General features: G+C 28.2%; 4 protein-coding genes and 1 long non-coding RNA gene across 13 annotated transcripts; 3 read left to right on the top strand and 2 right to left on the bottom strand.

The window, feature by feature from the left end:
• Nucleotides 1–165: 165 nt before the first annotated feature.
• Chd64 (transgelin calponin-3) lies at nucleotides 166–13,799 on the bottom strand. Of its 2 annotated transcripts, XM_089179472.1 has the most exons (5): nucleotides 13,582–13,799; nucleotides 13,416–13,523; nucleotides 1,684–1,820; nucleotides 1,335–1,539; nucleotides 166–1,168 (listed from the first exon to the last, which is right to left on the bottom strand). In XM_089179472.1, the coding sequence occupies exons 2-5, from the start codon at nucleotides 13,467–13,469 to the stop codon at nucleotides 998–1,000; spliced, it is 567 nt and encodes a 188-aa protein (XP_089035598.1). In that variant the 5' UTR covers nucleotides 13,470–13,523; nucleotides 13,582–13,799; the 3' UTR covers nucleotides 166–997. The 2 variants fall into 2 exon arrangements, with proteins under 2 accessions (XP_089035598.1, XP_015173593.1); XM_015318107.2 differs by having other exon boundaries at nucleotides 13,416–13,799.
• LOC149033472 (uncharacterized) lies at nucleotides 6,266–13,409 on the top strand. Its single transcript, XR_016178883.1, has 3 exons — nucleotides 6,266–7,905; nucleotides 9,085–9,174; nucleotides 12,225–13,409. It is a non-coding gene; the product is annotated as an uncharacterized LOC149033472 (long non-coding RNA).
• Nucleotides 13,800–15,358: 1,559 nt separating the features above from the next.
• LOC107064622 (uncharacterized) lies at nucleotides 15,359–21,167 on the top strand. Of its 3 annotated transcripts, XM_089179364.1 has the most exons (6): nucleotides 16,145–17,493; nucleotides 17,873–18,111; nucleotides 18,240–18,315; nucleotides 18,410–18,569; nucleotides 18,827–19,051; nucleotides 19,145–21,167. In XM_089179364.1, exons 3-6 carry the CDS (start codon nucleotides 18,310–18,312, stop codon nucleotides 19,372–19,374), a joined length of 621 nt encoding a protein of 206 aa, XP_089035490.1. In that variant the 5' UTR covers nucleotides 16,145–17,493; nucleotides 17,873–18,111; nucleotides 18,240–18,309; the 3' UTR covers nucleotides 19,375–21,167. The 3 variants fall into 3 exon arrangements, with proteins under 3 accessions (XP_015172991.1, XP_089035490.1, XP_089035491.1); XM_015317505.2 differs by lacking the exons at nucleotides 16,145–17,493; nucleotides 17,873–18,111 and adding an exon at nucleotides 15,359–15,834; XM_089179365.1 differs by lacking the exon at nucleotides 17,873–18,111.
• Nucleotides 21,168–21,850: 683 nt separating this feature from the next.
• LOC107064642 (mini-chromosome maintenance complex-binding protein) lies at nucleotides 21,851–25,153 on the bottom strand. The gene is made up of 8 exons (XM_015317543.2): nucleotides 24,999–25,153; nucleotides 24,577–24,851; nucleotides 23,815–24,174; nucleotides 23,197–23,522; nucleotides 22,950–23,129; nucleotides 22,617–22,860; nucleotides 22,371–22,535; nucleotides 21,851–22,288 (listed from the first exon to the last, which is right to left on the bottom strand). Exons 1-8 carry the CDS (start codon nucleotides 25,000–25,002, stop codon nucleotides 22,094–22,096), a joined length of 1,749 nt encoding a protein of 582 aa, XP_015173029.2. The 5' UTR covers nucleotides 25,003–25,153; the 3' UTR covers nucleotides 21,851–22,093.
• LOC107064649 (metallophosphoesterase domain-containing protein 1) lies at nucleotides 25,151–26,861 on the top strand. 6 transcript variants are annotated; one of them, XM_015317580.2, is made up of 6 exons: nucleotides 25,151–25,285; nucleotides 25,563–25,675; nucleotides 25,745–25,889; nucleotides 25,974–26,250; nucleotides 26,370–26,596; nucleotides 26,700–26,861. In XM_015317580.2, exons 3-6 carry the CDS (start codon nucleotides 25,760–25,762, stop codon nucleotides 26,822–26,824), a joined length of 759 nt encoding a protein of 252 aa, XP_015173066.1. In that variant the 5' UTR covers nucleotides 25,151–25,285; nucleotides 25,563–25,675; nucleotides 25,745–25,759; the 3' UTR covers nucleotides 26,825–26,861. The 6 variants fall into 6 exon arrangements, with proteins under 6 accessions (XP_015173066.1, XP_089035487.1, XP_089035489.1 ...); XM_089179361.1 differs by having other exon boundaries at nucleotides 25,172–25,285; nucleotides 25,552–25,675; XM_089179363.1 differs by having other exon boundaries at nucleotides 25,172–25,285; nucleotides 25,552–25,675; nucleotides 25,787–25,889.
• Nucleotides 26,862–26,923: the final 62 nt, after the last annotated feature.

The following is a 26,923-nucleotide window of genomic DNA, read 5'->3' on the forward strand; positions in this document are numbered from 1 at the left end:
GGAAAGTGTCATCAAAATCTTTCAATTATTTAAAAAGAAATATACACAATTAATAAAGACTATAGACCCTCTACGTTTGAAAAAATCAAATTATTAAATTTTAGTTATTAAATCAGGATATGAGAAACTAAAATATATCCATAAATTCAATGCAAGAAAAAAAAATCAATTTTGTTTCTTTATTATTTATTTTGCTGATACTTTAGTTACATCATGAAAAATTTTTTTTTTTTATAATCAAAAATATTTGTACAAAATACTTAATATAATTATATATCATATATCATTATATATGTATATATATATAATGATTATTATAATCATCAATATCTCACGTGGAAAACATGAACTTTTTAATATAATATGATTACGCTTTAACGCGTACGAGTTTTGAACGTAACATTAACAGAGTAACGTTGCAATAATGGTCCTGTATTATAATATACTTCTAATACATAACATTTATTTCTCTACACTGTCCAATATAAGAAATTTGTAAATGCCTTTGTTCTCGGTTTTTTCATATATATAATACATATTCTATATTTGTGTTTAGTCAAGAGAGCTATATATAATATATATATATATATATATTTGTGCAGTAATTGTTAATTGTTTAAAACATTTGATTGTTTGTCTCGTTTCGCTTTTGTATTATATTATGTTGTATTGTTAAACAGGACAGGTAGATTAGAATTTACAACATACCGATTATTATTTCGGTATTCAACGTACGCGTAATTGAGTCCATTTATTTTCTTTCTCTTTTTTTTCTTTGCTTATTTCTATTTAATATGCATAAATATATTTTAAATATATATAAATCTTATGCATAGATCGAATTTGGCCCGCTTAAGAAGAAAGTAATGCGATAGAGTACGTCTATAGCTTGAGTACTTATGGAAGTAAAAATAAAATAATATAATATAAAATAAAATTATAGTGCGTTTTTCTCACACACATGGAAGAATTTGTTCCATGCTCTATAATCTACGGTTTACATATGTCTGGTATTTCCGAAATTAATACCACTTTGATTGGCACCTTTATTGCTACCATATTGTAGACTTATAACACCTTGACCAGCTCTAAGTTGTTCCTCGGTAAAATTACGGACGTTCTTGTCCGCTTCTTTTGGTCCGATACTTGGTTTTCCATAATTACCCGCCTAAAAAGATTTAAAATATCATTTAAAAAAATATAAGAATGAAAGAGAAACATAATTAATTAAAATACAATGTAAATATATTAAAATATTTATAAAATATATTTTTTTAATTATATTTATATTATATAAATTATACTTATAATTTATTTAAAAAATATATATCTACCTTTCTTCCGAGAGATTGTAAGCAAATGACAACGGAGTTAAGATTTTGTCGTTCCCAAAGATCAACAGTTTGAAAGGTTTCCTGTGGTGGGACACCTAATGCTCGTGCAGCTTCAAGAAATGCATTTATATTTTCCATACACTTGAAAGCCAAAGACGTTTTATTGATCTTCTTAACGGATCCTTCCTTGATGTCATTCACCAACCTGGAAAGATATATACGAAAAGATGAAAAGGATTATTAAACTACTGCTGCTGCTGCTGCTACTGCTACTACTGGTGTAGCAGTAAAGCTAAGAGAGTTAAGGTTTATTTGAAAAATATTATTCTGTTATCGAATTTAAACGAACCTGCAGAGAAGTACACCATCTTTCAAAGTCTCATAGAAACTATCCATATCACCATTGGTGTTTATGTCCTCGCCAGTGATCGTCTTGATCCATTCCAAAGACTCTTGAGCTAGTTCTTCGCTGTATTTGCTATTGATCTGTTTAAAAAAAGAAATAAAATAAAATAAGATAGAAATAACATTTTTAGAAATTGTTCTCATTTTTATTTGTTAACACGATAGAAGGGATTTTTTTTGTTCGTTAAATCATGCAATGATTTCTTTTTTACACATCTCCTTTCTACGTCAAGTTATTAATTATACGAGGTTCCAGTGTTCTAAGTAACGCATCCTGTAGGGTTCTGCGACACGAGCGTTACTGTTGGAGTCACTGACCTAACTCGTTTGAACACCACAGTTCGTTGTTCCTCTGCTGTGTATGATAGTACGTATGGATCATCTCCATAAGCATATGCAACGCATAGCGAAGAGAAGAGATTTATTTCAGAATTTATTTCAGCCAATTCACATCCGGAGATCTCATTACGTTTTTTTATTTCAACGATACTAAGTATCTAAGTACCTAAACGTTACTTCTCTATTCAAATTAACACATAATATTAAAATAGAAGCACACTTAAATCAGTCTCATACATTCGATATGAAGAAATTCAACAAAATTGATATAATGAATCTATCTAAATATTGTAAATGTTTTTTAAAAAACATAAATATAAAAGAAGAAGAAAAATTCATTTAAAAGCATTTATAGTGAATTATAAAATAAATAAAGATATCTGGAAAATATCTTAATGGATATTTATGAATGAAAAAATTAGTGTTATTAGTATTTATCAATCTGACGAATAAACAAAGTTACAGAAGGAACTTTTCAAATTCTGAAAATGGAGAGGATGCAATGAAAAAGGAAAGAATCGATGCCTCGGACGATTGAAACCTCGATGGAGAAGTTCGATCGTTTACCCAAAAAGGAAAGGCATCCAATGTGTTGGACCGACACCCCGCATTCATCTCTCCACGATGTATGCATATATTCCGTTAGACATACGGTCTTTCTCTTTCTCTTTCTCTCTCTTTTTTTTCTGTCTATTCGTATGCAATTTATGTATCCCCGATGCAGTTCACGCGTCTCAAACTGGTCACAGCAAATCCCGATCACGACTCGTTAGAACAACATACCTACCATTCCGCATACCCATCTGCTGTTCCTCTTTCTCCTTCTTTTTTCTCCTTTTACTCCTGTAAAAATGTTTTCGCATACGGTCAGCTTTTAAACCAAAAACGAAGGAAAGAAAATTTTTGTTCCTCTTTTACCGTGTGTAATTCTCATAAAACTTTACTTTTGAGTTTTCATTTCATCCCTGTGAAGTGAGAAAACCTTGACTTCGTTTCGCTAGAGAGAAAGAGAGAGAGAGAAATTTTCTTGCACAAAGTAAACACGACTACTTGACCTTCCTTTTGTAATTGATCATTTCTTGTATTATTATTATTTTTCTTTTTTTTTCTTTTCTATCATTTGCAAGCAAGAAGATACACGAAAATTCTTCATTTTATTTTTTTGCATCATATATGTGTTATATGGTTAATATTATTTCATTTATTCTTAGATTATTACGCGTTTCAATTGTGTAATACAAATTAGTTTCGATGTAAAGATCTATTTTTGTATACTTATATACCGTGTATATTTTTAGATTATCTTAAATTTATATTTCATAGGATTAATAATTAAAATTAATAAATAATTGTATATATATATTTATATTTCTGTTAAGAACAAATTTGACATGCATACAAACAAATCTATTTTATATTTATATACAAGTACATATACATGTGTCACAAAAGAATGTGAACAATAGATAAAAAAAAATTAATATGTTATTATATTGTATCATTTATGTGATACATGTATCACGTTATAATAGAAAAGAAAGAAGGGGAGAGATTTGGTTTAGGTACAACAATATTTTTTTTTTTTTTTTAGTTGATCTCTGTCTGGAGGAAGGAGCAGTACCAGAACATAAATCTTTTATACGAAGTATTCTCATCTTCTACTTTTATTCACTTTCACCTGGGATGTCGTTCTGAACTCAGAAGAAGAAGAAGAAGAAGAAACAGAAGAAGAAGAAAGAAAAAGGGATAAAATAAAAATGAACATTTTATGTTCGTACAAGGTTCTTCGTGGAAAATTATTAGTCATAAGCGTCCAACGAAACGATTTATCCTCGGAAAGGTAATATGCCTAATCTCAGGAAGTCGAGTTGTTTTTATTGTATCTTAAAAAAAATAAATAAATAAATAAATTCGTAGAAAATCTAACGTTAAAATTGACCGTTCATATAATTGAATGTATAATATATTTTAAGTATAAACATTAGTTGTTAAATATTATATACATATAACGAAACCATAACCATAGAAACTAAACAATCAACAGACTCGTTCTTCGAGCTTCATTTTGCTCCCTTTTTTCGAACATGCTATCTTATTAGCGATAGTACCAGTAGTTGTCATAATGTAGAACACGATCGTTTCTATATTTAGGTATTAAGTAAGTCTACGATAATTTTATTAACGTGAAAAAAAAAAAAAGAAAAGGATGATTTATTGACAAGTACCGATGACAAAATATGTCATAGATTTTTCTTAGAAAACGATTAGGATTGATGATAATAATAATTCTCGTGTTTATTAATCCGATTTAAAACAATGATTGTTCAACTATCGACTCGTGTGTATCTTTTTTTTTTTTTTCAATCATTTGATTTTTTTTTGTTACCCCCGTTTTGTAGAATACAAATATTTTTCAAAGAATGGTAAAACGATAAGAGTTTCGACGAATGTGTCCCCGTTTATACGCATGATGTCATTGAATAAAGGTTTATCTAATCGATAAATTTGTACGCTTGTATTATGAGTTGAGAAAAGTAGAAACAAAACCACCGTAGGAATTTCGTAAGTAACTTGCTCTTTAAACCGTTATAACGTTGATATTGACGATGTGTCAGAGAAGTATGTTACTTTTAGGATACGTAGGTGTAGTACCTAATAAATCGATTAGTTAAAACGTGACGATTTAAATAAACAAGAAAATTATTCGAATTTTCTTCGACATATATATATATATATATATTCTCCCTTTTTTTATGATACCTGATGTAGCTAACAAAAAGAAAAAAGGTGGGCGCAGGTATACATATCCTAAACATTTTATATACGAGTGCATACGAGCGTATAGTTAAACCTTTGAAACGAGGGGAGAATTGGGTACAAGAAAAAAAAAAAAGAGAATTTAGAAAAGATGGAGAAGAAGATTAGTTTAGGCATGGGAACTGAAAGGAATTTCAAAGATTTTTACAATTTTCTTACTCTCGTAAATAAATTTACGAGAAAATAATAAATTAACTTTTCTTTTACACTGTATATGTGTGCATATATTTATATATATATATATGTTAGTGGATGTGTAATTTTTTCTAAGAAGATAGACACACAGCCAGTTATTTTCTACCGGTAACCGCAAAACCGTTGAGCGATTTCTAGTATGAGACAGAACCCGCTTAAGTGCTATGTTAACGTCAGCGATAACACCTCTATGCACTCAGCATTAAACAAAGTTCTCAAGCCAACAAATTTCCTAATAATAATAAAGAAACAAAAAGGAGATGAACTAAGGAGAAATATTACAAAGTTTTTAGAAAAATAATTACTTTTAATGACAAGATTTTGGTTATTAATTTATTATTTATAACGTGTTTGAATAAATTGCTATTATTAATTATTAATAATTAATTAACCGTGTGACAAAAGTTTAAGGAAACTTATATTTATTATAAACAAAAGAAATTTCACCGTTTTTCGAAGATGTATTGTTGAAATATAAACACAAAGATAACTGCAAAGTCTTTTATCTCGATAAAACAAGAAATCCGATTTGTTCGTCGAGTTTTCGCGTAAATATAAAAGTAGAAAAGGAAGAAATCTTATCAGTAATCACCAAAGGGGGCTTATTTATTATCATATTTTTCATTAAGGTCAGAAGCAAAAACATTCGTGCAATAAACTATATTGATTGATTACCTCAGAAATTATTTTATTGTTTGTAAGAAGTATATCGATATCTGGATTTACGGTTACGGTACGATGTAAAAATGTATAATATTATGTGTAAATGTGCGTTGAGAAATATTTTCACGATTCGCTAAGCCTTATATATCTTATCGCGAATATATATCTGTCGTTATGCCTTATAATAACAATTTATCAATCCGCATTGCGATCATTTTTTCGATAAACGTAATTCGATCGTTATATTACATTTTATTTTATTGCTCAAATTTAAGAAATAAGATTAATGAATTTCTATTATTTTTTTTTTTTTTTTTGGAAATAATGATTTATATAATATTATCAACAAATTACTTTAAAATAATAATGAACAAAAAAATATATAAAGGAATTAGATAAATAAATTATAAGGAAATTATAATAAATATTATCATATATATTCAATTATATATTAAATTATTAATATTATTATTTTATTTTTCTTTAAATTATTTTCTACAAATTTCCACACAACTGATCAGTCAACCTAATAAATAAATATTAAAATTTAATATACAAAAAACAATTTTTATACTTAAAAAAAAAAAAAAAGAAGATATTTTAAAAATAATTCTAGTAATTATGTCGCGATAACAATGTAAATATATATTTATAATACAAATTGCAGTATACTATTGACGAAAGGATAAAAATATAATAAAACAGCTTGAGATAAAACGTAAAGATAAAAATAAAATGTAGAAATAAATATTTGCATAAATGTTTAGAGCTCTTGAGCGTGTGGAAAGAGAACTCGAGAAAAGCCGTGATTGGTTTGTTTAGAATCGTTCAACTAACATAAGAGCGAGAAACGGAGTAGCATTCGCGTTAAAAGTGCACCGAGGGCAAGTACTGATAATTAAAGGATTACTATGCGTGACTCCCCACGTGTGTCTCACGGTCACGGTACGATGACGATCGACTTAATGACACGTTCGCACGTTCACGGTCGTGAAAATCAGGCCATAGAATGAAAGAGAGAGAGAGAGAGAGAGAGAGTGACAGAGAAAAGGAGAAAGAACGTGTTTTATATGTCGACCATAAAGAATAAGACGAATCGACCCTTTACACATTTTTCTTCCTTTACTCGACATCATTTTTGAGAAGAATACAAGTCGAAGGCTTCTCAGAAAATAATCTGTCCGCCTTGATCAATTAATTTATCTGCCAGTTCGAGCAAGAAATAACATCGACAATTTTGCGATACACTTATGATCTCTCTTTCTCTTTCTTTCTTATTAATATTCATTTTGTTTCTTATTTATTTTGTTTATTTGTTCATTACTATTATATAATTTATCGAAAAAAAGAATTAAATTCAAATATTTACTTTTTAATTTAATTCTATTTAAAAAAAAAAGGTAATCTAATTTTTGTTAAAATTATAATACAATGTAGTATAGTATATCTAAAATTGATTGACTTGAAAAATTGAATTACATTTAATTTATTTGTTCAGGTTGAAAACTATAGATGTTTACAGATATTAGATATTTTTCTACGAACTAAAAAATTACTTTTAAATATGTCAGAAAAAGTAATTAATTTTTGAAATCTTTTTTTTTTTTTTTTTGAATCTAGTCGAAGTACTTGACTCTAATTATTGGATATTTTTTTTCTTTGATTTATCTTACTAATTCTTGTTATCTCAATTAGTTTGAAAAGACAAGTGTTATAAATACGATGGACCAGTTTCCTTTTCGGAAAGATGATCATTGATGAACACACACACGTACGTATTACAGATTTACAGCTGTTAAAGGAACTTTCAAAGTTGTTCGTTTAACGATTCTCCTTATAAGGGAGTACGGTTAAGGACGATCAAATTTATAGCAGATTCAATTCGATATTTATACAATCTCGAGAGAGACTAAATCGTTGACCCACTTTGTAAGGTCAACAATTGCATAATTCTACTTACTCGTACAACTTATATCCACCATGTATATATTTGTATGTGTGTAAATGTATACATATAGTATATATCTCCTTTATACATCTATATTTGCAAGTAAACGTGAAGGTTGTCCAGTTGTGTGATCTCCACCATATACGGTTAATCTAAACGAGTGTCCTGTGTGTACGAGTTTAAAGGAATTACGTCTCCTTACGTGTAATACTCGACATAATTTTAGATTTCAAACACGTGTTTGTCGTAACAAAAACGTCATAGATCCCATTTTTCTATCATCGATTTTTATTTTAATTCTTTGATTCGTAATTTAATTTATTGCAAACAATTTAACCCTTTGAGTGCTGAATAATACTTTAACTTAAAATGTTTTTGTAAGAACAAAATAGTTTATTATTAACCAGATTCTAATAATAAATGATATTTAATAATTAAAGTTTTTCTTTATGTGAATATAATTTAATTGATTAATATAAACATTAAATTATTTTACATTAATATTAACAAACACGTATATGCTTTGAACGATAAGATTAGTAATGTTTACCAAACGCATATATGCGTCCATAGCACTCAAAGGGGTTAAAAAAAACACCATAATAATTTTCAAATAATTATTATCAATCTTAATAAAATAATTTTTAACGAAACGTTTTATTGTCGTATTGAACATATGCAAAACTTATATCAAAAATTTGGGATAAGTAGAAAAGAATTTCAATAAATCAAAGTAACAACGAAGTAACTTATTTCGGTTAATTAGGGTGTTAAGTATTTTGTAATGTTGTATACACGTACGAATGATAATTATGTAAACAAATAATTAAGTTTGAATATTATTTGGACGATCATTGATGACAATATCGATTTCTATACTTGGATAATCTTCGAATAATATTAAAAGAAAACCGACTAGCTTGTTTTAATATTACTCTCACGATTCTTCGAGGAAGGTATATCTATATACATACATACATACATATATATACATATTTAAGTAAGTAGATACATTGTTGCGTCGATTATGAGAGAAGAGGAAACAGAATCATCGCGTTGATGTCATCAGAATAAAAAACCATTCGAGACCTAGTCAGCCATTTTAGGATAGTCAATTTGAGATATCATGGTCTATCATTGTTCGTTTTAAATCTGACAATGAGATACATTTATTTATTTAATTTATATTTTATCAAAGCTCGTTCTTATTGCAATAAAAAAAAAAAAAAAGATTGGAAAATGAAAATATATAAATTTTCTTTTCACTTGTCGTGGGAACTTGAAAATAATGATTTATAAGAATGCAAGGTCACGAGTAGGGTTGGTACATACAATGAAGAGGTCAAGAGTCAAACTTCTTTATCCTTCTTTTTTTAATTCCAGTTTCCGATGTGAAAGGATCGTCGTTTCGCGGAACGGAACGAACTTGGAATATTATTTTGAAAGGAACTCACGTACTTACATTTATACAGGGTGTGTATAAAATTCCTAAGTGATTCTAATAATCAGTTAATTTTTTGTTTCTTTAGCGAAATTTTGTTTAAATTGTCAAACTATCAGCGTAAGAATTTGTTCATTCGATTGAATGAACACATATGTGTGTACGTTTATAAAATGTAATTAAATAATTTGTGGATGATATGTTTGATAAAATGATATAACGATAAAAATAATTATGTTTATCGAGTTGTCGGTACGATTATGATTATGACATAAGGAAGAAGCTATGCTTGAATGAATCATGATATGGAGAAAGTTTTCTTATAAGGTCAGCTCCATCTAGGCCATGTTTAGATTATTTCAAAAGTACTCTTCACTTTCTTTCAATTTATTTTTAACTTAAGATGATTAACGTCCTTCGTTGGATGATATAAAGGAATGTTTGAAGTGTTGATAATGCCACTTCGAAAAATTCAAATTTCTTATCAACCGATGAAATTCAGATTAAAAATTAACGAACGTCCTTGAAAGTTCCAGAGAACTTGCAATTAAATTAAATCACTCTGAGGTGATTAAAATAATAACGTGATTATTATTCTAAATAATTCTAAGAATTGTAATTATATATTCTCGTGATTTTTGTAGAGGATAAAAATTAGATTATAAAAAAAAGAAAAAACAATTTCTTGTTTTTACCATTCATGATTTATGTTTAAATACTGCAGTACATTTGTTACACCGAGAAACATATTAAATGCAACTCTTATTAATAATTCATAAAATTAATGAATTCTCGTTTAAGTTATATGGGCATCAAATGAATATGACTTTTTAACGTGATCATTCTAAGAGTTTTTTTATTTTTTATTTTTTGTATAGTAATTGATATATTATAACGTACGTATATATATATTATAAAACGTGAGAAAGGAAAAAAAGAAAGAGGGGGAAAGATCTTTGAACTGGAAAATCAACGAGCAAGATAATATTTTAAGATAGTCATGCTCGACGACTCATTACATATAAATGACGATAATTATAAATTTAGAATCTGTTAACACTTGGATAAGAACATGTTGGATGATTACTCAAAGTAAAATGAAGGATAAAATTGATACTTTTAACATTTGATATCGCGTGTAAACGATATTTTTCATTAGGATTAGATAATTGATTAAAAATAAAAACAAAAAAAGAACAAAAAAATAGTAAAACAGATTAGAAGTTGTCAGAAATAATACGGTTATAATCTCGTCCTGTACTGGCCAAGTAAGAGCAAGCAAAAGATTCACGATCTCGTGATTCCAAAGTATAAAGAACGAGTCGGAGAACCGCATTCCAAAGACGATAAGCGTGTATTCCCTTTATAATGAGCATGGGGGTTGGAAATTATTATTGTTTTTTATTTTTTTTTATTTCTTCTATGACTTTTTAATATCGATCTAATTGTTCATAATAATATTGAATTTTATTTTTTATTGCAATTTTTTTTTATTATTTAATTTGATTCTCATTCAATTTGAATTTATTAATTAATCTATAACAAGAAAAATGTAATTAATTATTTTTAATTTATTTATTTATTTAATTTAATTTAATTTAATTAAATATTAATTTTTAATAAATGATTAATCTCATTGATATTAAATAAATATCGAATTTTATTTTAATTTATATTTTATTGTTACTATTATTATTATTATTATGTTTACAATTTTCATTTCATTTTGATTATATTTATTGTTTCATAATATAACAAAAACAAAAAAAAGTAGAGCAAAATATTTTCGAATAGTTATCACTCCATATTCATTATATTTTTGATAGGTCAAAGACACTCGTGCTTAAATATGTAAATAAGTAAATACAATAGGACTATTCTCAACGATTCAGAATGCTTATCAAACATTGGAATTTATTTTGAGTCATTCATTCCGTTAGTATAGTCAGGAAATAAGCTGTAATATTGAAGTGTCGCGATATGATGTAACTAAATTTATAAATCTTATATTAGATCAATTTACAAAAGAAAATCATATAAATTACATCGAATCTTATAGATTGAAATTAAATCGAATATAATTGACAAAATAATAATATTTAATTTAGAATAAAATCAAGAGGAGAGTTTTATCATTTTTGCATCCTTTTCATTTGTACAAGTTGTACAGATTTGTGGTTTTATTTACTAACGCGATACTTAAAAGTAAAACGATAAAACGTGAGTCATCGTTCGTTTGAAATATAGTATTAGAGAGACAACCATATTCCATATTCGGTGTTAGTTGAGCTGTGATTATTAAATAGAAGCAAAAACAACAGCAGCAACAGCAATATCAGCTTCTCTCACATCAGTGAAAGAGAAGAAAGGCAAAAGCTTTCGTGTGTGCCGGCAGTACCGTTCTTTCTTTCAACTCACAAGCCGCAGGAATGTTCAACGATCGGGATTTTAAAGTGAGAGAGAAACGAATACGAAGAAGAAATTCCTTCTTAACCTTTTTTTTTTACTCTTTTTTTTACTCTTTTTTTTTTTGTAATCAGCAAATATAAAAAATAACTCTAACGCATAAAAGTAAATTCAATTATACGATAATTTGTAAATTATCATTCGTTCAACGTTCTTATCGTATTTTGTTTTTTCTTTGTATTTAAATAAAACAAAAAAAAATAAAATAAAAGAAAAGAAAAATCCGTGTCGTATTCGTTTAAATCTAAGAGATCCCACAGAAAAATAAGCTTCCATTTTTGTACTTCCGGAGTGTGTTCTGAGACAACCCACGATACTTTTGTTATCCGATAAACGGATACCAAATGGTGGTGCGACGCCCTATCTACAGTTCGTATTAAAATATCTGAACGATCTTGTAACTTAAATAACTTAATAGAATTAACTAAAACTTTTTTTTTTAATTTTACGTGTTAATTTTGTAATAAATTTTTAAAGGTTATAAAAAATAAACACAAATTTGTTCATACAATCAAATCATAAGGAAGAAGAAGATACTCAAACGAGAACAAAAAGTTTCCATTCATTTATATTTAATTGTTAACATAGTATATTAAATAATATTTTTTATTTTCAGATGTTTCTTTACGATAAGATCGTAACCGTGTAATAGAAGAAGAGAAAAGAAGGGAAAGACAGAAGACAAAAGATAATATCTTTAAAAACCGTTGGAACCATCCATAGGAAAGAATACTTCGTAAGGCTCATCGAATGAGAATATAAGAAAAAGAAAAAAGAAGAAAAAAAGAGTAAAAGAAAAAGAAGAAGAAGAAGAAAAGCGAGGAGGTGTAACCATGGCCGGCAAGTTTTGCGAGGGACGCTCCCTTCTTCGGCAACTAGGTCTCATTTTAATTCCCCCTTCGAAACCAGAAAGAGAAAGAGAAAGAGAGAGAGATAGAAAGAAAGATAGAGAGGATCGGCAAGCAGCTGTCGTCGTTTGTGGCACGTATATTCTAGCATATCTACACTAATACTATTACCGGTCTTCCTCTAGAGTCAACTTTAAGAGAACGAATCCTTGAAATCCTCGGTTAAAACTCGTAACCACTTGAAAAAGTAAGTTCATCATTCTACGCGTGGAATTTTCAAATTTTACCGCTCGTACCTTCTTCAACAAGTGTCCACATATTACCGATTTTAAATTCAAGAGATATTATTTCCGATATTATTTATCTTGAAAAGAGAAATGATAATTGTGAGATTTATTTTTAAATGAAGGATTCTTTTTCAAGGATCTATCCATTTGCTGCTTGTTATCGTTTGAGAACATTTTGTTGAATTAATTAACTCGTTATATTTGTAATATTATTAACATACAAAGAAGAGAATGTCGAGATCGTAAGATTTATTTATTTCAATTCAAGAATTTATTTGCTTGTTTGCGTGGTACCATTTGAAAAAAAAAAAAAAAGAAAAACATTTTTATTTCAATCTGTTAGCAAGCAAAATACATTCGTCGAAACGAAAAACCTTTTTTAAGAAATGAAATTTCAGATAAGAGAACATGAATTCACGAAATTCGTAGGTGTAGAGATAACACAGTTGACAAAAATGTAATATAAAGGTGTATGCGAGAGAGCCGCGCCCGCACGAGTATTCGGTGAGTAGGTCACGAATCGACATTTTGCCGGAATGATGAGAGGGTGGTTTAGGTGGAATATAGGTTGACTGGGTCAGGGGTGAAAATCGGTGTCTCTAGGGACGGAAGATTATGTGGAAATGTTTATTGAAAAGTGGTAGTGGTGGTTGTGGGTGGATTAGGCGTTACCTTTCTCTGAGCTTCCGCTGCAAAACCGGATTTTGTAGCCCTGTGACTGGCCATGATCCTTCGAGTCGAGGTCGTTCACCGACGTGGAGGACCAACAAGTACGAGAAACTTTAAAAAGATTTTGTTTCTTTTCTACTTTATTTTAAATTATTATTATTATTATTACTTTATTTTCCTTTTCTTTCCTCTCTTTTTCGTTTCGTTTCGTTTCGTTTTTTATTTCGATTTTTATTTATCAATCAATACCGATTGTATAGATCCTTTTTATTTCTTCCCTTTCTTTCTCACTCTTTTTCTTCGAAAACACGATGTGGATTATACGAGCGTAAAAAAAAAACGAAGTTAACGATTCGACGGTCGCGGCTCGACTGAAGCGACGCTGCCGAACCAAGGCGGGTGCAGGACTCGTGCCTTTTCTCCGGCGCCGATTGGTCGCTATGCGCGCGAGTATTGAGTTTTCGAGTGACACGTGATCTCCGTTCTCCAGTCTTGCTCCGGAGATGACGTCAGCAATCGGCCGATAACGAATTCTTTGGAACGTGGATATGATTCTTTAATACGAAAACTTTTACATTTTGCTAGAATTTAGCTTTGATCCTCTTAGATGGGACATGATTTTTAATTAGGATCCTTCAATACTATTTTAAGTATCTTTTAGTAAATGCTTTTTAGTTGTTCTAATTTTTAAGAAATCAACGTGTATAAAATATCACCCTCAGATTCTGATTTTAAACTGTTATTGTTTCTAGTCATTTGCACGAACTAAAGATCAAGATTTTGTGCATAAAACAAAAAAAATTGCTGATCGGTTTGATCGAGAAAAATGACGTCATCGCCTGTTGAATTCTTCACATCTTGGATCTTACCACCTTATTCTGAGAGCTTTCCATCACATGCGCCCACGAATCTTACTTTATTTCTACCATAGGTGGTCCTGACAAGTACATGACATTAATGGAATATATTTCACTGTCGAGTATATCTTATTATTTCATATTTTATTGATTATTTTATTATATTTTAAGTCAAAACATTTGTTTATTTTAACGCGTTCCACAATCGCTTGTATAAATTAATCAAAAATGTTCGAAATGTACGAATAAGCAAACGTGGGATGACTCATTAACGATGAAGGACGTATTTCGTTTTAAATTGCAGAACCGTATACGGTTTTACATTGTAACATTCTTGACTAATTGAGCAAAAATGAGTAATACCAAAAATGGACTTGAAAAATATATACTTTTATACATATTTTTGTATGTTAAATAGTATATAATTTATTAATATTTATTTTATTTTTATAATTATTATTATTTATTTGTTTAATAGAAAATAATACTATTGTATTTCTGTTTATACATTAATTTTTTATGTAATATCTGTCAATTCATAATATTTTATATATATTCATTATTGGTAGATTCCTGTTTTATCGACTAGTAAGAATTAGTAGATTCCTATTTTATCGATTAATCTCTATAAAGATATCTATTATTATCGATATGTCGGTAAGAGAAAAATCTACTATTTCTGACAAGTCGGTAAAATAGAAATTTATATAAATCTACTGATCGATAAAACAGTATTTTTCTTTTAAAAATAATAAATATAAATATAAAGATATAACCAAACTTAAAATAACAATTATAAATATCGCTATCGGTTATAAATGCCTATTTATTTTAAAAATAATTAATTATCAATTACTGTATAATTCAATGTACTATTAGAAATGATTTCAAAATTAAAATTAAATTTTAAGTAAACTGATGATCAAGATTTCATTAAAAAAAAATAACGAATCTGTTTCTTATAAATATATGATAAATCAGATCATTTAATACGTCCCTGACTCCTTTCCCCTTCGTTCGAAGGGAGGTGCGGCTTGCACCGGAAAAAGCTTGGAGGGGCGTCTTTAGTAGGACGTTGCTTGTATTATGTGCCTTTAGGTCGGACTATATACAGTCCTGTTTCACTGAAGCGGTAGCCGCGCGCGTAACACGCTTGAGTTCGCGTTTGAGTTTGCTCGTTTTATCGTTCAGATAAAGACGATAATCGTTGATGTTCGTGGAAGTTAAGAAAACAAAAGAAAAAGAAATAGAATTTAAAAAGAAAAATTTGATTATACTCACTCGACAGTGCAACACGTTAGAAAAATAAAAATTACCGCATGCGTGAAGTGTTATTCGTATTTTCATAATCGCAAGTGACATTAACTTCCGGTTGTCGGGGAAAGAAAATAAAAATGAAAGAAGGGGCGCGAAAATCGGTGATCAAGTTAAACATTTTCAATTGATTCACGATATTTCATCAAATGTGATGATAAATTTGGTGAGGAAGAAATCATGTTCGATCCGGTCTCCGAAGAAGAGAAAAAACGTTTCTTTAGACAGAGTTACGGTGCACATTTACCAGGGTAAGATAGAAATATCGTTTATTTTTTTCAAAATATTTTTCGCATGGTATTTATCAATTTAATACTTTAATTATCAATGGAATTATTTAATTAATTTCTATTAAAAACTTAAACACGCCGATTCGTTGTCGTTGAACTTTTACAGATATACATACATACAATATATTAGTGAAAGAAATGTTTCTCGGTACTATACAGAAAGAATCTAGCGTGTTATCGATTAGACTTCTTTCATTCACCCCAACGAGACTCTTCTAAGGTTTTTAAGAGGGTACGTTAAAACGTTATTGATCCTCGTTCATAAGAACATTTCTTAAGGATTACATAGATCGAAGATTATTCAAGAATATTGAGAAAACATGATGATTTCTCAAAGACGATCGTTTAAAACCAAGTCATAAACAGGTCTAATTAAATTTGCAAGTTGATTAACGCCAATACTGAAGTTGTCTTGTACGGAATACACATACGTTGCATAACGTATGCAAACAATACCGAGTATCGAAGTTACAATTCGACGTATACATCATTATCATTGCGCATCAACATAACTAAATGTTCATTGTGATCCAAACAACGAGATAAACGTATATCGTTTATATTATATAAACAAAGTGAAATCAAATTAAATTTAAATCATTAGACAAATTATATCTAAATTATGATAATGATTTATTAAATAATTAAAGTTTATATAAGGTATTCCTATAAAAAAAAAAAAAATAGCGTTTAACTTAGAAATAATAAATCGAAGTATCTCGATAAAAATAGATAAAAGAGTGATCTAAAAGAGTGCTCGTACTTTTACTCTTATGGAAAGTAACATAGGTTACTTACAAACACGATAACGGTGACTTTCTATAGAACGTATTAGTGTGCGGATGTCAAACGACATGTCCGTAGAATATATAATAGAACGTGTTTGTGTATCTCTCACGAGACTTGATTACGTGATCAACGATCGAAGATGAAGATCTAAAACTATTACACGTACTTGAATCTCTTTCTTATTCCCATTTTATTTCTTGAGATTTATACGATTCTTTTTCTATCACTTTCCAAGAACGTTCAAACGTCAAAAACGGTCTGATTACTTTGAGAAAGGTAACAACGATCTCATCGATGGAACACAATCTTGAATTATACGGTTTCTGAGTAAGAAACTTCGACGCGTCGGACCGTGAAAATTCATTCGAAATTTTCTATTATTCTCTTCCTCAATCTACTTTATTTTCATAATTTATTTCAACAAGAGAAAGAGAACTACTTTATATAGATTTGCATACGTTCCGAAGAATACACCTTGACCTCAACCTCGAAAATAAATATCCCATTAACCTAATTAACAAACGTGTTAATCGTATACAATCAATCAAGGTGATCGTACCGCAACGATAAATACACAAGTACCAATAATATAACTAGGTCTTTCCAATTTGCAACAATTCTACCTTACAAATCACGCTAAGTACTTTGTCGTATTGTCCTGTTTTATCTTGTCCTTGAATCAAAGATAATATGGAGTGAGAATTAGATCACTAGTCTAACCCTTGACACATGCATCGGGAAAGTATCGACCAGAGAGGAGTGTGTATCGTGAAGCTGGTACCAAGACTGGTACCGAAACACTTTACACCCCCTAGAACCAACCACGCAAAGGTAAAATACGCGCGAAACTATCCAACTTATGACGATTTGCATCGAAATGTTTATTCTAAACTGAGATACTTCTATTCTTGTTCTATTAAAATCGATTCTTGGAAAAAACAAAAACGTTAAAGGAAACAAAAGACACTAGTTTGATGAGTTAGTTAAATATAATAAAGGAAATCATTTTTTTATAAATAATAGGAATAATTGTACGAGAAGATAAAAAATTAGACGAGTTTGAATAAAGTTGAAAATGATTTATAGTAAATTAGTAAATGTAATAAGATAATAATTTATCGTTTAAAGATAAGGATTTAATCGAAATTATTAATTAAAGATAATCATATCGTTGTAATACGATTTCGATGTAAGAAAAATCTGTTGACAGATATTGATACGTTCGTGAATCTAAAAGACCTCCAGCAATGACCTAGATCGATTTCGTATCGATCTCAGAGTATCACGACACACGTCGATCATATATAAACGACTTTCTGCGATGTACGCTAATAGTCAATGCACCATGACCGTCACAGTGTGAGCTTACCCATCTGGTAGTAGTATACGAGTAGTAGGTCACCGGTAGTGTACATTTTTACGATCCGTTACTTCAATGAGCCGATGATGGTATCGTCATCCATTGTATTTTATATTTTATATCTCTAACAAAAGATCAAGATCAAATTTAAAACGATCTTATAAACGAATAAAGATAATAATTATTTGTTTTTAACAACTTAATTATATTTTTTCAGATACACAGGTCATTGTCCAACACTTAAGTTTAGAGTTGGAAAAAGATTTGGAGCTAATACGGAAGAAATAATGAGGGTAAGATTTATTTGATTTGAAATGTAATTTTATTAGATCTACCGGTCTGTAAATATCTATAGTGATTTTGAAATTCTTTCTTAAACGTTTGTAGGAGTTGTTGGAAAAGAAGATCTTGAAATCAGGGCCTTATAGGCCGAATTCCGGTAAGGACGTTGCGCTCGTTACGATACCGAACGAGAAGGACATTAGAAGAGATTGGAAAAATGACGCACACTTGTATAAATCACCGCCATACATTTTAGGATACACAGGTAAAGAAATTGAAAAAAAAAAAATGATAACAATATTGTCTCATCTTTTAAACATTTATCATTTTTTTTAATTTTAAAAATTCACAAATAAGATTTTACGAATGCTTTTTTGAAAAATTATTCTGTAAGAAAATAAAAAAGAATAGAATATTAATTTTTATGAACACCTACATTAAAATATTTTCTTAAAACAATAGAATTGACGCGTGTAGTATCCTATGACTAAAGAATAAAACCATTTGAATTTGAATCTTTAGGATATATACCTGGCTTTAACAGCAGTTATGGTCTTCCCTTTATGAGGGCTGTCGAAGAGGGTGCAAAAGAATGGCACGAAGTTCAAACTAAACTAAGAGCACGTATGGACATGATGAGGGCACAGGCTGAAAGGACTAATTCAAGAAATCTTTTATCACGTGTCAGAGCAGATAATGTTGCTGTTGAGATCGATCATGGTCACAAACGAGAACGAGTTATTTTTGGTAAATTTGAACAATCATTCATTCCCTTCATTTTTAATCAAACAATTTTACTCACCGATGAGTTTTATTTCATTTCATTTTTCTTTTTTACAGATTGTACGGTTTCTCCAGAAAATCCACCGATCGTTGGTTACACAGGACACATTCCTGGAGCAAAAGGTGAAGTTGCACTTTCTAAAAGATACGCTCAAGCTGTTAAAACGGGTTTAAAATCAGTAAGAAAAGAGCGTGAACAAAGACTGAATAAATTAAAGGATGTTCATCCTGTACAAAGGGTACTCGATGCTGCTTGCGTCGATGAAACTGGTCATACGAGAGCATAAAAAATGAAAAGAAAGAAAAAAACAATTCTACAATATATTTTAGAAAATGTATGATGTTATATAATCTTTATCTTTGATACAAGGATTAAGATTTTGAGATAAAAACAAATAATAAGAAGAAAAAATGATACAAAAGTAAGTAAATTTTCACTTACAAAAATGGTAAGCATCTTATATTTTTATTCTACATATATATATATTTATATATAAATAAATAAATAAATATTATATATATATATATATATATATATATGACGAGAGCTTCTATAAAATATTGATTTTATCAATAGTATCTTGGCTATTAAATATTAGCCGCAATACTTACTTAAAATTTGTGGATCGATACTCTTATGCCAGCAAAAGTGGATCAAGTTATAGATCATGCCTTATCCATTTTAATGTGAGAAATAAATGAAATATTCAGCACAAAATAACGTGATAAATGGTAGAAACAATAAAATTATAGTTGTTTTTTTCTTTCTTTCGTCAAAAAAAACATCGCGACAATTATTCTTATATCAAACATAAGTACTTACTGTCCTTTTCTCTATCATCATATTTTTATCAAATATGTTATTATATTTATATCTATATCTATATATATTTATTATATGAAATAATTAGAATAGTAATGTTCTTTAATTTACGAAAGCTTTTTAATTCTCTTCTCTAAAACATTTTCAAAAAAAGGATACTGAAATAAGCTAGTGATTATGAAAACGATCTAACTCATATTTCTTGAGATTTAAGTTTGAATTATTTCCAAATTATTGTTATCCAATTATTATTATTATCTAATTATTTCCAATATTTTCTAAACAATTCCCTATCAAACTGCATTTAACTAATAGGTACCATTAGCACGTACCTAAAACATTACGAGCTATAAGGTTTAACATATCTGCGAAATTGACCAATCTTTTTTCTGTTTCTGTACTGGAAATTTATTCTTAGGTATTCGCGTAAATAATTAAAAAATAATTTAAACAATATATAATAAACGAATATATTTATTTCATAACGAAAGAATACAAAAAAATAAAGTATTAAAATAAAATCTATGCAATAGTGTGTATGTAAGAAAATATGCAGTAAATAATATTTATTTTTAATGTTTTTCATTTCCGTTTAATGTTATTATTAAAATGCTTTACATTTTATTTCTAGCAAGAAATGCAACAATGTTTGTTTGATGGATTATTATTTTTTTCTTTTTTTATTAAATGTCGTTTACAACTTTATGATACGGATACATTTTAAATAATAATTAACAAAATATATCTTTTAATATCTCAAATGACATATAATTAGATCATTTCCATAATTACCGATTAATTTATTAAATTTATATATCAATTAGTAATTTTTTTCTTGTCAACGTACTCCACGCCTAAATATTCCGTCCATCTATAATAAATGACTTTGTACAAAGAACTCTAGGACCATATCGAAAAAAAATTCATATATATATATATATATATATATAAAATTTCACCGTCAGTTCTCATTAAAGCATTCATCAAAAAAAAAAAAAAAAAGAGAAATTCTTTAAATGTTTTCGTCCGGAAACATTCTAAAAGAATAATAAACATATGAATGAACGATATTTACGAGCTAATTCCATTTTTCCTTCGTAATTGGATCTCTGATTTCAATATTTGAAAAGTGGAACTCTTAGCCGTTAAAAAAGAAAAAAAGAAATTAATGATCACTATAAGTGTCGTCTCACGTTAATGAATAGAATTGTAAAAAAAATGTTATTTGTGTAAATAAAATTATGAATAAACAGATAACTTTCGTATAAAAAAGTAATTGTAATTATAAAAATACATATTATATATATATTCTTAATTAGAATTAGTGATATATCTGTACATGTTACAGCATCAATTTGTTGCAAATCGAAGTGAATAATATTTACAGATTTAATTTCTGAATTTATTAGATTTTTTCTAATTAATGTTGGACAAATAAATTCTGATTTTATAATATCATGCTTTTTAAAAAAGAAAAGAACAAAATCATCACTAATTTCTTTCATGAGTAAAATACTTAAAAATTGAATATTATCACATGTTGCTTTCTTTGAACACTTACTGTATCAAGAATTCCATAAATTTTCAACTCTTTTTTCATCATTAATTGAATATTATAATCAATAAATTCTAAAACCATTCTCTTGACTTCTTGACAAATTACTCAACCAATTTCTTAACTTAATTTCATGTTCTGTTATAAAAGTATTTAAATATTCTGTTAGATAGTTAATTAGATAGTTAATAATATTAAAATTAGGTAATATTTAAAGTCGTTGCTATTTTAATCCAGTAAGCGTATTTTTACAATATATAGATAACAGTAGATTCCTACATTTGTTTACGGTCGATAACAATAAATTCTTTCATTTATCGATATCAATAATAGAAGATTTCTGTTATAGATGTATAATGATCAAAGTAATTTGAAGGACATAATACACAGGTATATTTAAAATTTATTTTTTTACTTACTACAAAGTGCAATATAAAAAAATTCAGGTTTACTGGATAAAAAATAGCGACAACCTTAAAAACATTTGTCAAAAATGACTTAATAACAAAATTTTTCTTCATGATATAATTCTTTTGAAACAAATCGAATTATGCCATAAACATTTTTGATACCATTAAAAATAAAGAAAATAGTTAGGTGGTCTTCTTCAGCTTACGTTGTATACCATTTATTTATTACGTTGTGGCAATCTGTTAATTCTTTCTAATTCCATAGCAACTGTTCTCTTCCAGCATTCTACAGTAAGTTTATTTTGTCCGTATGACAAAGACATCAGTCTTGTTAAAACTATCAAAGAATGTAAATTTTCTCCAGTTATATTTCTATTCGTTTGCCGTATTTGTACGAAGTCTTCTTGAATAACCTGCACGAAATATAATGAATTGTTAATATATTATTTGTAACCATAATACTTAAAAATTATTATCAATTTAGTAATTACTTACATTTGTAACATCCTCATTGAATTCAAATTCGGTATGCCTTAGAACTTCAAGATAATGGCGAATATCATTCAATCGATTTTGATCCTTCAAATATTGCTTAGTAGCTTCGATTACTTGAAAGTATAGATTTTCCGATTCTTCTTTTAATACAACCTGAGTTGGACACTATAAAATAAATGAATTATAATCCTGAATTTACTTTACTAGAACCTATTTTGATTTAGTGATAAAAAAAATGTTACTCACGGTTATAAAAGATTTTGCTTCTGACAAAATTAATACAGGTATATCAGTATCATAATCCATCGTATAATATTTAAAATCATATGGCACTTTCTGAAACGTAACTAAATTCGTAATAGCATCATAGTTCTGTTTACCAGCTTGTGAAACTTGACCGCTGGTCAATCCTGTTTCATCAATAACAAGATGAGTATGAGCACTTAATTGAAGTATACCACTTGTTAATCTGTTGCACTCATAATCTTTCCTAAAATATAAGAAAAATTTGTTTTAACTAATATAATGATTGGACATGTTAAATTTATTGGATATATTGATATAGTCAAGATAACTTACTTTGGTATGAAAGTCATATCGTTTAAACTTTCTAATGTAACTTCCAACAAGTGACTTTTTTTTATAAATAATTTTAAAAAGTCGTAAAGATTTTTAGGGAAGTCTTTAAACTTGGTAATAGAAAAATTAGTAATGTTTAAGGGATAAGTACCAAGACAAAGATAATCTTTCCTCATATATCTATAAAGAAGATAATGTTAAATCTATGTATACGATTGTGAATATTTAATACTAACATTACACATACATAGAAGATAATAAATGACAAATGAGATAATCAGCAGCCAATTGATCACCAAATAACAATTGACTTAAAATTAAATGCAGATCTCCTCTAATTGCCTGTGCTCTTGATATAATTAATGGTGCATTTTCTATTTCATGTTTTGTCAGCACAGTTATTTTTACCACGTGAAGTCTTGGTACAAGGGAAACTGGAGGATTGTGAGTGTTCATTTCAACATCATCCATTTCTTCTGAATTATTAATAACACTTAATGCTGGATCAAGCGATATAAATCCAATTATATCTACAACTTGATTCAACTTAAAATGTGTTGTTTCATCGTAGATCTAAAAATATAAAATATAATATAAGAGTAACAATAAATACAATAATAATTTTAAAAAACGTATATCATAATTTGTAAATAGAATTGTAATATATTATTTTTTTAACACCTTGACTGCAAACAGCAACTATAGGTGCCTGGAAAAATAGCTCTCTCTATGCAAACAGTATCTATAGCACCTAATGCGAAATGTTTGTCTATAATAAATGAAGAGCTATTGTCATATTTTGTTTTTGAGAGTTCTGCAGTCGAAGTGTTAAAAATAACAAGAATATTGAAAATAATTAATTAACCTTCACGATGCAAGCTTTACCATCATCAATTGGTATAGGAAAATTTAAAATATATTCCTTAGATAAAATACCATTGTTTTCCTTGTTATTTTTAGCGTTATTATACGTTTCATTAGTCTCGTCTGTTAATAATTTTTCTTTTTTCCTAGTTGGTTCAGAACAATCCATTTCTTCAACTTCATTATTCTCTAAACTTCTTTTATTCATATTATAATAGTTAATTACATTTCTATTTAAATTATTGGTACTAACATTTTCTTCTTTTGCCCAATCATTTAAACCCGGTGTAAAAATAACAACGTATGTTTGCCTTTCAGAACTGATATTCTTTTCTGAGTTAAAAATAATTTCTTCATTTGGCTAAAAAAATATTAATGATCCACTATGAAATATTTTACATTTGAAAAGTAAAAAGATATGCAAATGAATTGTATTATAATAACGTGTGATACTCATGACACCCTCTATGGTCTTAGTAAGAAAAACATGAGTCTTACTTATGAAATACTATGTAGCTTTGAGCATTAAATTATAATACAAAGAATTATATAAAAAATAATTGTAGGTCGTACTATACATGAAATTAACTAATCTTTAAGCATCTCACACCTGTAAAGACCATTTCTTTTCTATTGGTCTTACATCATATCCAGAGTCTAAATAATCGACTTAGATATAAAAATAGATTTAAAAATGATGTAAGACCTTATATATGAAAATAAATAAATAAATATATATATATATATATATATTGATTATTACCGATGATAAAACTGAATCCATGTACATTCCAAATCTAACGTCGCAATATCCACTTTGTGTATTTTTAACCTCATATTTTTGAAAATAGTATTCAGGATTATACATATCTTGTATCATGCCACGAAACCTAACAAGTTGTTTATCCTTAAAACAATGTAAGGGTGCATTGTTTAACAAAGGAATTTCTTTTAACGCATTGCAATTTGATAATACGGATTTACAAGATGTTTGATTGTTAACAAAATACTCGGGTGTCCACTCATTAATATTGAGAGCTAAAAATAACATTAAAAAATATACATAAATTTATATATTTAAAGAATTATGAATGATAGAAATATTTGTAATTGATTATGTTTATTATTAAACAATGAAAAGATATTTTTAAAACAAGATAAAAAAAGAGAAAAGAAAAAACTTACACATTATTTTATAGTTAATAATATTAATTCAATATTTGTGTATAAAGTAAGTTTAAATGCATTCAAAATATAACAACTATTTATAACTTGTAAACACACTGATACAAAATTTTCGACATGGGCTGATTTTTACATTTACCGACATAATTTGACAAGTGGTGCCACCTATATTACTTCGATGTGATTGGTTGATTCTGTCGTTTGATAGTTTGATTTCCTGAATCGATATTATATGAGTGTGTTTTATATTAAAAAATAATAATAATATATATGTATATATAAATTACGTACGTATATTATTTAAATTTTATATTTTAATTATCATTATAAAACTAAAGACTAATGTACATACATAATTTACATGAAATTTTTCAAACGTCATTTTTGATTTTTTCATTTATAATGACAGTTAAACTCGTAATAGTGTTAAACCAGCGGCATTGTGTTTATTCGAATATAAAATAAACCTAAAAATATGTTAGTACTTTATTAATCTTCAAACAAACGATATTAGGAAAAAAACGTTTAGCGTTTATAATACATAATAATTCAGTATGAAAATAGGAGTCCATCCATTGTCACATAATCCTGATGAAGCTTATAAGGAGATATCACAGCAGCAACAAACATTTAAAATAAATGTTAGAACTCCTACGATTGATGCACCAGATGATAAGGTAATTTTATAATATATTACATTTCTTTTTAATTTATAATATCATATAATGACAAAACTTTGTCAACAGCTGCGTGTAGTCTGTATGAGTGATACGCATTCTCTTACACAGCATATAAAATTTGATATACCCAATGGTGATATCTTCATTCATGCTGGAGATTTTACGAAGTGTGGTAGTTTACAAGAAGTTCTTGATTTTAATAAATGGATCGGTTAGTGTCCACCATGTTAGAGATACATATGTTTAATTTCAACCACGATTAATAATTCAGCTAATATCATTGTTTACTTTATAGGAAATTTACCGCATAAGTATAAAATAGTGATAGCTGGAAATCATGAGCTTAGTTTCGATCCAACATTCACAAATCCTTTTAGTATGCATACTTCTGGGGACCGTCAAAAACATACAGGGACTAGTATCATTGACAGTATACCTACATTAGGAATGACCAAAGATGTTCTCGTAGAAGCCATTCAAACAACCGATATTAGAAGTTATTTAACTAATTGCATGTATTTAGAAGATTCTGGAGTCACTTTATATGGAATTAACATATATGGTACGCCATGGTAAGTAATTCTACAGGCATACAATTGAGAAAAAAAAAGAATTAACACTTGAACCTGTAGCAAATTATTTCAGTCTTAAGTTTCTTTTTCTTTTGAGGAACGTTTCCTTAAAACTTTAGGCAACCAGAGTTTTGTAAATGGGCTTTCAATGTGCCACGTGGAGAACCATGTCTTTCGAAATGGAATTTGATACCAGAAAATACAGACATACTTGTAACGCATACACCACCCTTGGGTCATGGAGATTTTTGCTGTAGCGGAGTACGAGCAGGGTGTGTAGAATTGCTTTCTACAGTACAGAAACGTGTAAAACCAAAATATCATGTGTTTGGTCATATTCATGAAGGTAAATTGAAGTATCGTATAATTAATTTTTTATAATAATGTGTGAAACATCTATGAATAATAATAAATGAAAAAAATTATTACTACCTTTATATTTCTTATAGGATACGGTATCTCTTCTGATGGAAAAATCATTTATATAAATGCATCCACATGTGATATTAATTATTTACCAAGTAATCCTCCGATAGTATTTGACATAACATTACCACCTGGATTTGAGAAGTAATAAATTAGTAATCAATATACTTTAATATAAAAAATGACCAATTTGTATTATTGTTTTGTTTTAGAATTTAATATTTTTTTAATTTTATATTTATATATA

Source organism: Polistes dominula, unplaced genomic scaffold (genome assembly GCF_049000335.1).
Source record: "Polistes dominula isolate Pdom_NZ unplaced genomic scaffold, Pdom_raw_medaka contig_373, whole genome shotgun sequence".
Lineage (NCBI taxonomy): Eukaryota > Metazoa > Arthropoda > Insecta > Hymenoptera > Vespidae > Polistes > Polistes dominula.

Excerpts from the sequence above, each read along its gene's own strand:
- Chd64 (XM_089179472.1), bottom strand. The coding sequence starts at position 13,469 with ATGGCCAGTCACAGGGCTACAAAATCCGGTTTTGCAGCGGAAGCTCAG. Across the intron at positions 1,821-13,415 it reads CAGCGGAAGCTCAGAGAAAG|ATCAATAGCAAATACAGCGA; the intron begins GTAACGCCTAAT and ends TTTTTTAAACAG. Across the intron at positions 1,169-1,334 it reads TACAATCTCTCGGAAGAAAG|GCGGGTAATTATGGAAAACC; the intron begins GTAGATATATAT and ends AAATCTTTTTAG.
- LOC107064622 (XM_015317505.2), top strand. The coding sequence starts at position 15,764 with ATGTTCGATCCGGTCTCCGAAGAAGAGAAAAAACGTTTCTTTAGACAG. Across the intron at positions 15,835-18,239 it reads TACGGTGCACATTTACCAGG|ATACACAGGTCATTGTCCAA; the intron begins GTAAGATAGAAA and ends ATATTTTTTCAG. Across the intron at positions 18,570-18,826 it reads ATACATTTTAGGATACACAG|GATATATACCTGGCTTTAAC; the intron begins GTAAAGAAATTG and ends TTGAATCTTTAG.
- LOC107064642 (XM_015317543.2), bottom strand. Across the intron at positions 24,175-24,576 it reads TGGATTCAGTTTTATCATCG|CCAAATGAAGAAATTATTTT; the intron begins GTAATAATCAAT and ends ATATTTTTTTAG. Across the intron at positions 22,289-22,370 it reads TCAATGAGGATGTTACAAAT|GTTATTCAAGAAGACTTCGT; the intron begins GTAAGTAATTAC and ends TATTTCGTGCAG.
- LOC107064649 (XM_089179361.1), top strand. The coding sequence starts at position 25,553 with ATGAAAATAGGAGTCCATCCATTGTCACATAATCCTGATGAAGCTTAT. Across the intron at positions 25,676-25,744 it reads TTGATGCACCAGATGATAAG|CTGCGTGTAGTCTGTATGAG; the intron begins GTAATTTTATAA and ends CTTTGTCAACAG. Across the intron at positions 26,251-26,369 it reads AACATATATGGTACGCCATG|GCAACCAGAGTTTTGTAAAT; the intron begins GTAAGTAATTCT and ends TTAAAACTTTAG.